The sequence below is a fragment of the Mytilus trossulus genome, unplaced genomic scaffold (genome assembly GCF_036588685.1).
Source record: "Mytilus trossulus isolate FHL-02 unplaced genomic scaffold, PNRI_Mtr1.1.1.hap1 h1tg001001l__unscaffolded, whole genome shotgun sequence".
Taxonomy (NCBI): domain Eukaryota; kingdom Metazoa; phylum Mollusca; class Bivalvia; order Mytilida; family Mytilidae; genus Mytilus; species Mytilus trossulus.
The window spans coordinates 1-17,153 of record NW_026963591.1 but is presented as its reverse complement, the minus strand read 5'-3'; the positions used below and the strand labels follow the sequence as shown (position 1 = coordinate 17,153).

The 17,153-nt window shown below is 31.7% G+C and overlaps 1 protein-coding gene across 1 annotated transcript; it reads left to right on the top strand.

The window, feature by feature from the left end:
• Nucleotides 1-284: 284 nt before the first annotated feature.
• On the top strand, nucleotides 285-16,589 carry LOC134703354 (uncharacterized). Its single transcript, XM_063563472.1, has 3 exons — nucleotides 285-411; nucleotides 11,002-11,395; nucleotides 14,434-16,589. Exons 1-3 carry the CDS (start codon nucleotides 325-327, stop codon nucleotides 15,153-15,155), a joined length of 1,203 nt encoding a protein of 400 aa, XP_063419542.1. The 5' UTR covers nucleotides 285-324; the 3' UTR covers nucleotides 15,156-16,589.
• Nucleotides 16,590-17,153: the final 564 nt, after the last annotated feature.

The window sequence follows — 17,153 nt, the reverse complement described above, 5'->3', positions numbered from 1 at the left end:
CTTCATATTTACAAAGTCGTCTAAATTTTGACCGGAATGAATAAAACTTTTTCGTACTCTGCATTTTCATGTTGAACGTCAAATAAAAAAACGGCGATCACGTTGCAAGAAAATACCCTTTAATTACCACTTTAAATTTTAATTTTTATGTACCATACGCATTATATTTTTGTAAAAATATATAATATATCAAATGTATTCTATAATTTTCTTCATTTCTGTCATGTTATTATCTTTGAAACAAAAGACACGTGTACTATTTACCAACCAATCAGCAACAGATCCGATTTTTAGTGAGACCCACCGAAACCAGAAAACGAAGGGATGGCTTTTAGGCAGTTGAACTCAAAAAATGACAAACCACACAACATTGATCTTTCTTACACGAAAGGCATGGAAGTAGAAGATTATGTAAGAAGAGAAATAATATGTTTTTGCAAGAAACACTTTAGAATAATTTATCATTGATGTCGGCGTGCCACTCGTTCTATAACTTAAGCTTCCATTTGCGCAGTTAAACATATCTTACAATGCGTTTTTGTTTTGATTCTGTATTTGCTTCATGAAATTTCCAGAAATAAGTCTACCATTCCATTATGACTGACACTGGAATTTCTTCGACGTCTTCTTGGAAAAGGGGGTGGGGTGGGGGGTCTGGAGGAGTCTTGATCCCGAAATCCCGGGCTTAAAAACATGAAATCCTGAGGTCCAGAATTTCTAAATATCCTATTCCCCCCTCCCCCTTCTTGCTTCTTGCTTTTGTAGTCAAAATAATTATGAGGTATAGGAAGGCTATTTAAAATTTTTGCTTTGACCTTTGGTGTCGATGCAATTTAAGTGTCAAAGAAAAAAGTTATAATAGCTTTTCAAGATGTCATAATTATTTTGAATACTTGCTTTTGTTGATAACATTGTAGTCAGAGTAATCGTCCAAGTCTGTGTTCACAGAAAAGCTTGCTGTAACTCTATGCAAGTATTATAAAAAAACATACATGTAGTTCATGTAGTTATTGATGTTTTTTTTCTTCAATAAAAAACTTAAGGTGGTACCCAACACTTTCACTAAAATTAATTTAGCTCGTTTAATTTTCATAAAATTTTGTCAAAGTATTTACTTTGACACTTGAACCAAAATATAAAAAAAAAAAAAATTTTGAATCAACCGTTTTGTCAGAAAAATTACACTGGTTATATAGCAATTTGACAACCACCAATTTTGATCATTGAGAAGCTTAATATTCCTTTTATAACACAACGTAATTAAAACGTTTAATTGACTTTACAGAGTTATCTCCCTGTAGTGTTAGGTACCACCTTAAAAAAAAAAAATAATGAAGCCATTAAGCAAGATGTTGTTTAATCATGAGAAAGTTAGAAGCAGTAAGAGGGAAAACTTTGGGTCCTTTTCATTAGTATCACTAATTATCACACATTCTTAGGTCGTTTTGCAGGAAACTATCATGCAGAATACTCAACTTGTTGAAACATGCATATAACATATCTTACACCTTAAAAACACTCACATTAATCAGGGACTTTCTATAATCTGATAATAGAGAGTTCCTGCATTAATTTGATCGAAAAAATACATACAAAAACCCCATGAAAATGTAAATTAGTCATAATAATATTTTGTTACAACCAGGCAAGGGGTAATCCTAATCAGTAATTGTAATCAATTACATTTTGCAGTGTAATCATATGTAATCAGTAATCATGTCATTTCTGATTACAAGTAATCATAATGTAAAAAACAGGTGTAATCATGATTACTTTAAGATTACTTTAAGATTACATTCATATAATTACTTGCTGATTACAAATCTTGTATATATATATATAAATAGTTTTTGATAGACAAGATGAAAATAAGAAAATGTAAGTTGAATGAAAAATCGTGAAACTAGTATTCACAATGATGGGACCTTGTTTCCTGTGATAAATTGTATCATCTATATAAAAAATTTATATAACCAAGTGTTTTATTTTGTTAACAGTTTACTTAAGGAAATTGCCTCTCCAATATTTCATTGTGAGATTGAGCTCTTGCCTTGAAAGCATTTTTTTCCTTGATTGAAAATTCTGATATTAACTCCAATTTCAGATAAGTTTACCCATTACTTTAACCAGTGTTCCAGCTAGGCCGTTTGATTTCAACAAAAATTGTATATGTGGGGTTCTTTGATATACAAAATGTATGCTTAATCTAACCATGCATGTATTTAGATTTTTGAATGTTTGGGCCTGGTTATCAGATTGGTCCACATTGAGGTCTACAGGGTCCAAAATGGGAACTTTATTTGATTTCATCAAAAATTGAATTTTTGGGGTTCTTTGATATGCTGAATCTAACCATGTCTTTAGACTTTGGATATTGGACCATAATAGGTATTGTCCAATTTAAAATTTAAAGTTTTTAAGTTTAAGTTCTTAGTCAACTATTTAATCACAATCCAAATTCAGAGCTGTATCAAGCTTGAATGTTGTGTCCATACTTGCCCCAATGTTCAGGGTTCAAACTCTGCGGTCGTATAAAGCTGCACCCTGCGGAGTATCTGGTTGAGCCTGCGATTAACTGTAAAAGTAGGTGAGACACTGGGTCCCGCAGAACCCTTATGAATATGAGCTCCCTTTCCTTTCTTATAAATTTTAGATTTTACGTATCCAAGTTATGGAGTTCTATTCACACAAAAAGGGGATTTCCAAGTTTTCAGACAATAACCCAACAATGCATTCTCCAACTTGCAAGACATTTTGGTGAATTGTTTATGTCTATTGACATGATGTAATTTTCAAATTTAATATTTTCAAGATTTTTCATTTTCAAGTTACCAAATGGTTACAGGGATTAAACTTTTATTCTTAAAAAAATTGAATTTACCAGTTTTAGGACAATGACTTGAAAAGGCAGTATCTCTTTAAGGGGCACTAACTCCCAAATTCATGTTCACCTATTTGACTCAAATTCTAATATATTGTTTGTAACAATATAAAACATTTTTCCAAACAATCTCAATAAGATTTGTTTCGTAAGAATTTTAGCCAAGACGCCATCTAATTAACTAGTCAGTTGACCTTCTATGACTTTATAAGCGATGTAAACATAAACATTAGATATAAAAAGATTAAGCAACCCGTGCAATTAGATTTTTATAGGTCTCTTAAATTTTGTTTTATATATTATAAATTATAAATTTATGTTTATCATCGTTTTTACCTTTGTAAGAAATATTTTTTGAGGATCGAATTAGTCAGTCAAATTATTTACCTTTGTTTCACATTCAATATTGACATTCTTTTCCTTTAAATAACCATACACGGGCAATGCATGCATATTCTATCTCTTTTTACGCGGTTAAATTGGAGTCGCATGAATATGGATTTAATAAGGACGAGTTTTTCACTTGCAAGTGAACAATTCATTATCAATGTTTATTAGCTTTATTTGACAAAATTGAACCATTTTAGCTGATAAAAGCAAATTATTATTTCACTACTTCACCTTCATTAATGATTGAACAAAAAAAAATCATACTTTAGATTTTTTATATATATATATCTCATAGCTAGTGCCCCTTTCAGGGATTTTATTCATTAAAAAGGGAAAAATTTTCAAGTTTTGGGACAGTAACTCAAAAAAAGCCCGCCCCATTCTGTATGTATGTGTCTGTAATTCAGTGGTTGTCATTTGTTTATGCATTCCATATTTGTTTTTTGATCATTTATTATACATACATAAGGCCCTTAGTTTTTTTGTTTGAATTGTTTTACATTGTCATTTCGGGGCCTTATAAAGCTGACTATGCTGTATGCACTTTGATCATTATTGATGGCAATATGGTGACCTATACTAAGTTGTTTATTTCTGTGTCATTTGGTCTCTTGTGGAGGGTTGTCTCATTGGCAATCATACCTGATCTTTTTTATATTTTCATCAATTCTATTTCTAAATTTCTAATATGACATTGAGAAGTAATAGAACTTTATTCTTTGAAAATATGACAGGTGTTTCATGCGCTCATGACACCGCTGTTTATTGATTTATGTTCTTTTATAACATTTTATGCAAGCAGGGGCATCAACTGTGTCCATTCCCCATTTATTTTTAGCACTCTGTTCCAAAGGAATGGTGAGCTTTTGCCATCACTTTGCATCGATCATCGTATGTCGTCTTCGGTCTGGTGTAAACTATTTCAAACATCTTCTCCTCTGGAACTACTGATCAAATTCTGTTTTGTCTAAAAACATGGCTGCCATGGCTAAAAATATAACAATGGGGAAAATGCAGTTTTTGGTGACTTAGAGCGGCTATTTATCTACTTTAATTGAATTCATATAATTAGACTTAAACATGTTAAAGAAAAGAAATGTTCTCTCTTAATATAGTTTTTATGACAATAGGCAAAAAATAACACTTAAGAGGCTTTGAGAGCCTATCAGTCAACTGTTATTTTTTGCTTAAAATCTTTCCACAATGATAATTTTGCTTTTCAATATATATTATAAGAGTGTCTTAAAAATTCCATATCAATATTCTTTTATTTGTATCCGTCATATTTTCTTCTAAGATTTATTAAAATGTCAAACAGTCAGAGCTCAGACATAAATAAGTCTGAATCTGCTTTTGACTCACAGAGGTCTAAAATTGTTAGTTTTTGGATTTGTCTCCCTTTAATGAAAGACAAAATACAACTTAAATAAGTCAAATACTGTTAAGCAAGAAATAATTGACCAGAATCAAAAAGTTGCAAATATCGACATCTACAAGTTGATAAGTTATCAAAATTGGTTAACTTCAAGACCCACGCATATATTTATAAAAAGGTCATGCATCTAAATCAAATAATGTCAATGACAACATTGAAAGAATGCTTTGTCTTCTATAGAAAAATATGAATGAGAGTCTAAAAAATCAGAGATAATGTTAATTAATCTTACAAAAAAAACACCTGAAACCACACTTAATGAGGTAAAACATCTGTGTTTAGTAAGGATGTGGAGCACCTGGTTAACCATATTAAGTCAGTGTCAGTAACCTAAATTATGTCAGATATTTAATCACTATTCATATCCACAGGTGTATATCAAGCTTGTATGTAGTGTCCATACAATGAACTTGCCCAAAGTGTTCAGGGTTTCAACCTCTTCGGTCATATTAAGCAGAGCATTTTATTTTTTACTGTATAATTTTAAGCTCCCACCATTTTACAGTATCTTCAGCCTTAAGCTTCTTGTGATATGTTATATTTTACTTAAATAATCTAATAACTTGAAAAATTATGGTATAAAAGTAGACTTGTTGTGTTGGTTAAAAAGCTACCTATGTAGCCGATCTCAGAAAGTTGTCTTAAAAGATTCACTTTCAAAATTTGGAAAATTAAACGCCGGTGTGCCTCAGGATTCGGTATTAGGACCATTATTGTTTTTGATATATATTAATGATATAGCTGATGGTTTTTCTGGATTTGGGAGGTTTTTTGCAGATGACACTTCAATAGATGATACTGCTCCTAATGAATACATTTTAAGAAATTTAATCAGCGCAGATCTTGTTTATTTAAATGCGTGGTCAAACAGATGGCTAGTGAAGTTTAACCCAAATAAAACAGATATGATATTCAGTATGAAAACTATACAAAGTTTAGAGCCAGTTCATACGCATACACATCTTGGTGTCATATTTAGTAGTGATTGTAAAGGGAGTAAGCATGTTGATAAGCTGATAGAAAAAACTTCGAAGCAGCTTAATGTTTTATGAAAACTCAAATTTTGACTTAAAGGGAAACTTCGCAAAAAAATCAAAAATTGATATTATGTTCATTCTGTATAAAAATGCTCAAATTCATAGATATTAAAGTTTTATTCCGCTAGATAAGCGATCACCATCGATTTTAAATTTAGAGTATCAATTCTCAGCGGTCAGCCATTTTGTGTTCTTTCCCGATTAATAAAAACGATATGTCTATAAACCACAAAGAAACAAAACTACAGTAACCGATGTAGTCGTAATTGCGTGTCGATATCTTGTCAATCGTACGGTTGTTTTATCCGACTAACTAACTTGATACGGAAAATATTCTTATTTTTTTTAAATTACCATGGTCTGTTGTTTTTAAACTGTTGATATTGGAATTAGGTGAAAAGTCAAAGTTGAAATCATAAATAAGTGTTCCGTGAAAATTGTTTTCGAAAATCTAATTTGTTCATAATTCTTTAAAGTAATAAACTTTTTTCAAATATATTTTGATCTTCCCTCATCTGATCACCAGCATGGCTAAAGGTATTACTTCCAAAGGTATTGTGAGGGGTGTGAGGTGACACGTCCAGGTATTCAAGCGATTTCCTGTCGGGCTTGCAAGTTCATGCATCGTTTCACTTCTGCAGGTATTGATCAGTGTACACGGCTGATAACTTATAACTTATAACTTTCCATTTTGAACTATCAGATGTATAATATACAACTCTGTCTTACTTGTCATTACTAAACTCATACGCTTGTTTATAAATAACATTTCTGGTGTAAAGAATATTATTCATAAAAATATAAATAATATCCAAAAAATAAGATTTGATGAAATTAAAATCTATTTAAATATTTTTTCCAAGGGTGAATTTGGGAAAATGTAATAAATACTCATTGTCAATAGTGAAGGACAGATTGGAACAAACCAGAAATATTGATTTAAAAAAATGTACGCACTTGCCGACGATTCGTTTATACGACTGGATAGAAAGTTACGGAACTATAGCGCAATTTAAAATATATACATGTATACATTGAACATAAGAAAAAAACATATATTTTGAATAAATAGGGGTAAAAGTGTTGTAAAAAGACTAGTCCACGTATGCCAACAGTATGTAATCATCGAATGTCGATAGACTATTGTATACCAGAAGAAGAAGAGAACCAATTTGATTTAAATTCAGGTCGATGTATAACTTTTGCTTTGGTTCATTGAAGCTGTGGACCTAGTAAAATCACAGATTTATATTTCAATAAGATTGTTCATGAACAAAGGAAGGAATTCGTCATCACAATTGTTATATATGCCACTGGACGAACACTAAATATCCCCAGGGGATGTGAATATTTTGCTGGGAAACTTTAGAGTATCAAAGTTTCAAATTATTTTCGGGATTTATTTTCTTTCTTGGTATTCAATAACAGAAAAATAAATAAATTACTTGTCCGCTAAATAGGGGTATTCTTGTCAGATAAAAGACTTTTAGTTATATTTAAAAAATAGGGAAATATGACATTAAATTGGTTCTGTCTTTTTTTTAAACATCGTTAAAACACTGAGATGTGTGTCCTATAAGGTGAACGCCACAAGAACCCTGTAATACTAGTACGAGAGTATAGCATGTAAACATTCCTTCTCAATAATATGGTTGTATTGGAAATCTTTTCATACAGATTGACAACTCATTGTCCGATATGCATGTAATATTTGCCACATGACGCCCATAGTTCTTTCTACCATCATCATCTTATTCTTTGATATTGCTGTAAACATCGATGGTTCACACCCAAACAAAATGGGAGTAAGGGACCTCCAGAGCTTCTCCGTGTTATATACTTGTGAAATATATCTGAGACGAAATTTCTGTATTGAAATGAATCTACATCTCACAAACAGGATTTTCAAATAACGATTTTGAGTAATCACCTTACAAACCAATATAAACGTATGGCAAGATATAACCATGAAGGGATTTAGTTTTTGTCAGACGCAAGAACTCATCACTATATCATAAACATATACGTATATATATGCATACAGTTTCAAATATCAAGAACAAGCGGTCGATGTCGATAGTCCGTTTTCTAACTGTTCAGAGTTAGACATGTCACTTGTTCATTCTTGGAAGCCTTCATATTCCCCGTCTAACGATGGGAACTCTTTCTGATTGTGTTGATTATAAATGCTTGTATGGTAATTCTGTCGTTTATCTGTACAAGCGGTTGCATTTCCTCTCCTTTCCCAACAAACAAACGAACGAACGCTACTAGTCTGCTTTCTCTGGAGCTCATCCTCAATGGCTCTTATATGTCAGGAAACTTACATGTATACTAATAATGATTGTTTCAAGAACAACGATGTATGGACGAACTATTCTAAATTCGTCAATATCATTTATGCATGACTAAAATATAACTTTTATTACAACTACTGTATTACTTATTTGGATTAATGACGGCTATCATGTTCAACATTGCACAAATATTATCATAGAATTTAAAAAAAAAAACCTCAAAAATCCTCAAAAGAAATAGTGCCTTAGCTTAGATAATTGGTATTCTTTTCACAAAAAGTTCGTGTAAATGATTGTCAAATGAATTTAATTATGTAAGAATAAAATGTTAAAAAGAAACTAAAAATGCATGTTGTATGTTGTATTTTTTTTGTCAATTAAAAACTTTAAAATTGCAATAGTTTTATTAGCATTTAAACACAGCCAGATTTGAATACAAGTTAAGAAATTCCGGTAAAGTCAATGATATCAAACAGATCTACAATGGTATATCAAATTGGGTAATATTGCATTTAGTTTTTATTAAAGATTAAAACTACTATTGTTTGCTTCATATTTGAATCTTTACGCCAATTGCCGCTAAGAAAGTAATGAAAAATTGTTTCCTTTTATTTTTATACTCTTTCGGAATTACGAATCTGAATTTTATTTTCAATTAATTTACACAATTTAATTATTGTATCTTTATTCTCATCGTGTATTAAATCTTAGTGTATTAACATCGTGACAGCATACTCTTTCTAATCCTTTCTGTTTATCCTTTCCAAATAACAACATTTATACCTGTGTACACTTGAACTCACACCTGCGGCTAAATAGCTACAAGGTAAACGAATTGACCTCAAGCCGAGAAATATACAGTGACCTTTACAAAATAATATACACACTCTGCTCACACATTAGTTGCATTGAAATGATTATCAAAACAATAACGGTAAATAGAACTGAAATATTTTCAGTCCAATATCAGTAAAAATGTTCAATAAATATTATATGAAAAAAATCTCAACAATAATTAATTAAATTTATTCAAAAACATTTACTAGAGATAATTTTATAGGAGTTTAATTCAATCAATACACAACGGTATATGCATATTCATTTTCGTTCATTCTTATATTGTGGTTAATAACTACGACCATTCGTCAGTTGTGCGCTTTTAATTACGTATATTGTCGATAAGCTATAAGAGTTAAACAGATTTTATTTTTTCCCAGAATTCAATAAATCGGGCTAATACGTCACGACCCACTCGAGAATTCCACCAAAAAAGTTACAAATACTTGATTTTCTCCGTTATTAGAAGGAATATAAATTTAAAACTTTGCAAATGTGTATTTTATGTTAAGATGAACATAATTAGATGATAAGTAAAAAATCGCGGAATTTCCCTTTAAGAGGGAATATTTGGAAAAAATTTATATGACTTTTATTCGGACAATTTTGGAGTATTCGTCAGAAGTATGGGACAAACAAATTCTGATCGATTGGAAAATATCCAAATCGAGGCTGCTCGAATAGTTACCGGATTAACAAGTTACGCTAGACGGAACAGTATCTATTTAGAGACAGGATGGGGAAAATTAAGCGTCAGACGGGAGGTTAAAAAATTATCTATGTTTTATAAGATTATAAATAACCAAGCGCCAGATTATTTTCATGATTTGGTTCTGGATTTTGTATCCGATATTTGTAATTATAATTTGCGTAACAGTCAAAATATTACTATTCCCATAAATCATTTATCAGCAACAACAACAACAACAACAATACTTTATTTTAAACAACAACAATACTTTATTTTAAGAGGGTTACAAAGTTAGCTATATAACTAATCTTCCCTGAGCATGTACATTAGTATAAAAAGTAAGTATGATAATGATGTTCAATACAACTTGATAAAATGTGATGAAATGTGATGAAAAAAATTAACATGACGACATGATCAGTTTTTAATATTATTGATACTGTTACAGCTAGGTTGATTTCAATGAATGATCTGTTATTTTGTATTTGAAAAAAATAGAATCAGCTTATCAACAGTCTTATTTTCCGTCATCTATTGCACTGTGGAACTCTTTAGACTTAAGTATAAGACATATTCCTACATTTTCCTTTTTTAAATTAAACTTGCATAAACTATACTATAGAAATAATAAATCTCCGAGATTTGGTTCTTTAGGAGATCGTTTGTATTCTGTTTTACACACAAGGCTGCATAACAGATGTAGCGCACTGCGTGCTGACTTGTTCAAAGCAAATTTGATACAAAATACAAATTGTTCATGTGGTTTTATTAATAAAAATGTTGAACACTATCTATTATATTGTATTAATTTTTCAGCTCAGAGAAATCTGATGTTTAACGAAATTAATGTCTTTAATGTAAATTTACTATTGATTTATTATTATTTGGTAATCATGCTTTAATCGAATGATCTTGATGAATATTTACTGTTATGTTTTGTTATCAATAACGATTCAATGGATTTTAACGAAAGAATATAAGAATAAGTTTCAAATCTATTCTTACCATTGTGCAACTGACATCCTTTTCGTAAACTTGGATAATACATGTAATATATTCAGATTCCACGCTTTATAATGAGAAAAACACGCACACTTATTAAAGTTATGTCCACAAGAAAAAATTTGCGCATATATAGGTAATTCCACTAACTTTTCGGTGTGTTTGTGTCATATTTATACTGTAAAAAGATGCACTGGATTAAAATCCATTGATTCGCCTCAAAAAGTTTCCTTTTGTTTTCATGTCTTATACTTAAATTATTTGTTAGTATGAAATATTTGATGTATTCATTAATTAATGTATATTTTGTTTTTGTTTTGGAGAAGACGTTACTAAGTTGTAAAACTTGTGTCTGATCTTTTTGTCATTTTGAACAATAAAATATGTTTAAACTAAACTAAACTTAAATAATCTTAACTTTTATTTTTTAGGCATGGATGGGTAATTACAATCAAAGAGCCTTGCTGGTCAGGGTTCTATGCTGTTCAGAAGACACACAATGTTACAGGTCACAGGACAATATTATTGAAAGTGTAAAATTTTTTACTAGAGAAAAGGACCAGTCTGAGGCATCAGAAGAAGTATACGATTGTCATGATTCCTTTGAACAAAGACCCTTGGATATTTTTTATGAGACAATAAACACTTTTTTGGAACCATTTGAGCAATCTGATATTACATCAGAATTCTGGAAGGACATTATCAGATGTTTAGAGCTATACGACTTTAAATATGAAAAAGTTGACAAAGTAGAATTTTGGTTACCCCAAAATAATCCAATGTCTGATAAGGACTTAGAAGAGGCATATGCAAAGTTGTCAATAGGTAAAATATTTAATATGTAATAATTTATACACATACAATGATACATGTACATGTACACTTTTCTCATCAAAATTGTTCTTTCTATTTAATAACTTAAACATGCTTATATAGATAAAGGAAGATGTGGTGTGAGTGCCAATGAGACTACTACCCGTCGAAATAACAATTTAAAAAAGTAAACCATTATAGGTCAATGTATGGCCTTCAACACGGAGCCTTGGCTCACACCGAACAACAAGTTATAAACCACTTGACCAATTTGCTTTAAAAAAATTAATATGTTAATGAATTATATGGCTGTGCAGGATGTATGAATAAGTAACCATGTCTGGTTACAATAGGGAAGAGTCAGAGGTCCGTGCAACAATTCTTTTGTGTGGCAAGCATGATTATGTAAGGGAGAAAAATTCTGTCCCTATTTTTAGCTCACCTGGCCCAAAGGGCCAAGTGAGCTTTTCCCATCACTTTGCGTCCGTCATCGTTAACTTTTAAACCAAACTTGGCCACAATCATCATTGGGGTATCTAGTTTAAAAAATGTGTGGCGTGACCCGGCCAACCAACCAAGATGGCCGCCATGGCTAAAAATAGAAAATAGGGGTAAAATTGGGTTTTTGGCTTATAACTCAAAAACCAAAGCATTTAGAGCAAATCTGACATGTGTAAAATTGTTTATTAGGTCAAGATCTATCTGCCCTGAAATTTTCAGATGAATCGAACAATCCGTTGTTGGGTTGCTGCCCCTGAATTGATAATTTTAAGGAAATTTTGCTGTTTTTGGTTATTATCTTGAATATTATTATAGATAGAGATAAACTGTAACAGCAATAATGTTCAGCAAAGTCAGATTTACAAATAAGTCAACGTGACCGAAATGGTCAGTTGACCCCTTTAGGAGTTATTGCCCTTTTTAATCCATTTTTAACCATTTTTCGTAAATCTTAGTCATCTTTTACAAAAATCTTCTCCTCTGAAACTACTGGGACAAATTAATCCAAACTTGGCCACAATCATCATTGGGGTATCTAGTTTAAAAAATGTGTGGCGTGACCCGGCAAACCAACCAAGATGGCTGCCATGGCTAAAAATAGAACATAGGGGTAAAATGGGTTTTTTGGCTTATAACTCAAAAACCAAAGCATTTAGAGCAAATCTGTGAGGTGTAAAATTATTTATCAGGTCAAGATCTATCTGCCCTGAAATTTTCAGATGAATCACACAACCCGTTGTTGGGTTTGCCCCTGAATTGATAATTTTAAGGAAATTTTGTTGTTTTTGGTTATTATCTTGAATATTATTATAGATACATGTATAGATAAACTGTAAACAGCAATAATGTTCAGCAAAATAAGATTTACAAATAAGTCAACTTGACCGAAATGGTCAGTTGACCCCTTTAGGAGTTATTGCCCTTTATAGTCAATTTTTAACCATTTTTCGTAAATCTTAGTTATCTTTGACAGAAATCTTCTCCTCTGAAACTACTGGGCCAAATTAATCCAAACTTAGCCACAATTATCTTTGGGGTATATAATTTCAAAAATGTGTCCGGTGACCCGGCCATCAAATCAATATGGCCACCACAGCTAAAAATAGAACATAGGGGTAAAATGCAGTTTTTGGCTTATAACTCAAAAACCAAAGCATTTAGAGCAAATCTGACATGGATAAAATTGTTTATCAGGTCAAGATCTATCTGCCCGGAAATTTTCAGATGAATCAGACAACCCGTTGTTGGGTTGCTGCCCCTGAATAGGTATTTTAAGGAAATTTTGCTGTTTTTGGTTATTATCTTGAATATTATTATAGATAGAGATAAACTGTAAACCCCCTAAGGAGTTATTGTCCTTTTCTAGTCAATTATTAACAATTTTCATAAAATTTGTAAATTTTTATTAACATTTTCCCCTGAAACTACTGGGCCAAGTTCTTTATTGATAAAGATAATTGTAAGCAGCAAGACTGTTTAGTAAAGTAAGATGTACAAACACATCACCATCACCAAAACACAATTTTGTCATGAATTCATCTGCTTCCTTTGTTTAATATTCACATAGACCAAGGTGAGCGACACAGGCTCTTTAGAGCCTCTAGTTTATATATGTGTACACACATTTTCAGCTGGTGGCTATAACAAGTCCTACCTTTTGAACCTATTTATATTACGTATTATGATCTCATTCAATGTATTTGAAATATTTGCCACTGCCATGGTCATGAAACTAATTCTATTTCCATCTTGCCCATGCATGTTGACTCAAGAGTGAAAGGAGACTTTAAGGATTTGTATAACACAACAAGGCCAATGAAACAACAAAAATGATTAGAAACTAGATTTGCTATTGCACATGTTGCAAGCAATAGTGGAGGATGTCATGATGTATTGGACATTGTCACAATAGCAGCAACTATTTTGAGTGTTCCAAAGTCAAATAGCCCATACTATACAATTAACATATCTTTTAGACCACCACCCCCACCACCCTTTTTAACTCACTGGGCTGAAGGACCCCATGTGAGCTTATGTCATTACTTGGCATCTGTCGTCGTCCGTCGTCTGTCGTCGTCCGTCGTCTGTCGTCATAAACTATTTCTAGTTTGGAATTTCCTCAGATGGATGACACACTTTCGAATGATCAATTTCATTTAATTTTGACCACATTTTCGCCATTTGGTGGCTATCTTGAAAATTTGAGGCACTTAGGGATTCTCGTTTTGGTGAATTTTATCAATGTTTGTCAAGTCATCTCCAAGAACTGTAAACTTGAAAAAAAATGTGAAATGTAAAGAATAACAATATGTCCTTCGTAACCTTTTCCAAAGGGTTGCCATAAAAATACAAAACACAAATCCAGGCTTTAAACATATATTAATATGCACATAATTTGATTTTCATATTTACTACAAATTTAAATTCAAAAGGCGTCAAAAGGAAAGACACACAGCTTTGCTTCAAGTTATGTTGTTTTGTGTGGCAAGTTAAGGAATTGACTCCCCCTTTCTATATTCTTTTTTTACATGTTTTATATATATTTTCAGAACAGAGGCACTATGTATCATCATTTAAGACAGCATTACAAACAGATATGACAAATGGACGGGCTAAAAATTGGATTGAGGTATTGATGAAAATACTCCTGACATGTCTTGGGAGTAATGATATGTGTGGCTCTACCACAAACATACATGACAGTATTAACACTGCATTGGAGACTGTTTTTGGCGATTTTGATACCCCGATCACCCAGATGGAGTATAATGCACCTTACTCTAGCACTCCATCAAGTACCTCTTCATCTTTGTTAAGCCTGTCTTCATTAAATCTGGAGTCATCAGTCGCTGAATCTTCTACAGGATATTTAGCAGATCACAGAGTTTCAAGGCACACAATAGTTCCAGATTACTGTGTCGTGCTGCCTGATTTTCCTGGTATCTTTCCAATAGTTTTTGAACTGAAACCTGCACACCGGGAGTCTCATGCAATTGTCCAAAATATACAACAAATGTTGTCCAAACTTTTCTTTCAGGATGTTGTGTTTGGCATTGTTGTTTCACCCAGATTATTTCAACTATCAGTAATTATTAAACAGGGAAAAGATCTTCATTTTGCAAGTACAAACAATATTTACATTTACAAAAGTAAGAATCAGGCTAAAATACTTGATTTGGGAGAGTTAAATAAAATGTGTACTTTTATTTATCAAGTGTTAAAGTGGGCAAGGACAACAAAATGCAGACTAGAAAATAATCTTCAGATATAGGGAGAATTGTCCAATTTTGATGGTGTTTACTTTTATATTTATTTATTGAATGTCAAAGTTTGTTAGGAAAACAAATTGCTTGTAGAAGAGGCGAAATTCTTGTAGGGACTGGTAAGGAAGTGTAATCTGTTCCCAAAGTTTTTTTATTCACCTACCGTAGAAGTTGAAGGGGACTTACCTTTGGACTCTGTATTTATGTCTGTCTGTCCATCCATCAGTCCGACAAGTCAATTTTCCACACTTTTTTCTTTATACTTACAATGACTTATGCCCATTTGAAATATAAAATATATGTGCAATACAGGGGACATTGGAACTCTGTTCTTTTATTAAGCTTATTTCAGATTTATTATGTTAACTCTCAGACAAAGTAATTTCTGTTTCTGTATACCGTAAATTGATTAGACTCTCTTCCCAATTTTTAATTGTGCTGGGCACTCATTATATTTATATAATTAGGTTGATTATAGTACATTTTCAAAGATCAATTTAAAGGTCAGTTTAGATTTGTAAAATCATATTTATTTTAATTTTATGAATATATACATGTATTTGTCATAAAATGATTAGTATGCCCCACCTCTGATAGTAAAGGGGAATAGTGTTTTCTGGTCTGTGCGTAGAATGCTTCTTTTTTTTTGGCCTTAAGATATTCAATTAACCCACATCTATCACTACAGCCTTATGCCTGACCTAATTTTGAATAATAAACCAGCTCTGATAAATCCAATCGATCTGTCTCAATTTTCTATCTATACTAAAAACATTTGTAATACAATTCTTTGCAAAATTCAAAATGTTCCTTGGTACAGAGTATGGATGACCAAAAGACAAAAATGAAGACAAAATAACAAAGAGATTGAAAAGCTATGGTTCATCAGATGGTAGAGGTGTAACAATACACTTTTGAGACAAACGATGTATGTATAGCAATGTGTCCTATTGTAAAGATAAAAAAAAGAATATGTGGTATTATTGCCAATGAGACAACTCTCCACAAGAGACAAAAAAGACACAGCAATTAACAACTATAGGAATTAGGATGTAGAATATATATAAGTTATAACCTTTTTAGGGAAAAATACACCATGCACAAATAGTAATAATCACACATGTACTTGCACCATTCTGTATCATAATATAATTAGCTGCCTTGCTATGTGAAGAGAAAATTAAACTGATGACGAATACAGTGATTCAGTATACAACATTAAATTGTTACATCTCTATAGCTATGAGATCACATTTGCTCAAATAAGGTACAACAGCTTTTATTTATTGAAATTTTGTTTTAAGGAAATGCTTTAATGAATTCGAAAAATTGCATTGTAACAACTATCAAATTGTAAATAATATGAAAATTTGTAATTAGAATGCTTTTACAGCATTGTTTTATATACTGTATATCAAGATAAATAATAAAGATGAATTCTATTTCGATTTGTCATGTACACCAAAATGTACTCCTGGATTATCATTCACATGGACCAAAGTTCTGTAGGATATACTTTATTTTAACCTATCCATCTACTGTACATCTGTCTGTCCATCACTTTATTAGTCAAACTCTGAGACAACAAAGCAACATTACGACTATGTAGATGTGCAGTTTGACAGCAAGTTTTTATCCAATTTTCTGTATTCCCCTGCCAATGCGAAGTGGTTATTAAATTTTACCCTTGTCTATCTGTATGACTGTCTGTCCCAAAATTGGTTTCCCTTCTCTAACTTGAGTTTGCATCAACCAAATGTAATACAACTTATACTTGTTTACACAATGTTTATTACCACTAAACACAGAGATTAAGTTTGAATTTTGGTATCATCACTCTAACCGTTCTAGAGTTATTAGATATAGAAAGATGTGGTGTTGGTGCCAATTAGACAACTCTTTTACCAAATAACAATTTAAAAAAAGTAAACCATTAAAGGTCAATGTACGGCCTTCAACACGGAGCCTTGGCTCACACTGAACAATTAGCTATAAAGGGCCCCAAA

Coding starts and splice junctions, on each gene's coding strand:
- LOC134703354 (XM_063563472.1), top strand. CDS start 325: ATGGCTTTTAGGCAGTTGAACTCAAAAAATGACAAACCACACAACATT. Junction 412..11,001: donor GCATGGAAGTAGAAGATTAT/GTAAGAAGAGAA, acceptor TTTATTTTTTAG/GCATGGATGGGTAATTACAA. Junction 11,396..14,433: donor ATATGCAAAGTTGTCAATAG/GTAAAATATTTA, acceptor ATATATTTTCAG/AACAGAGGCACTATGTATCA.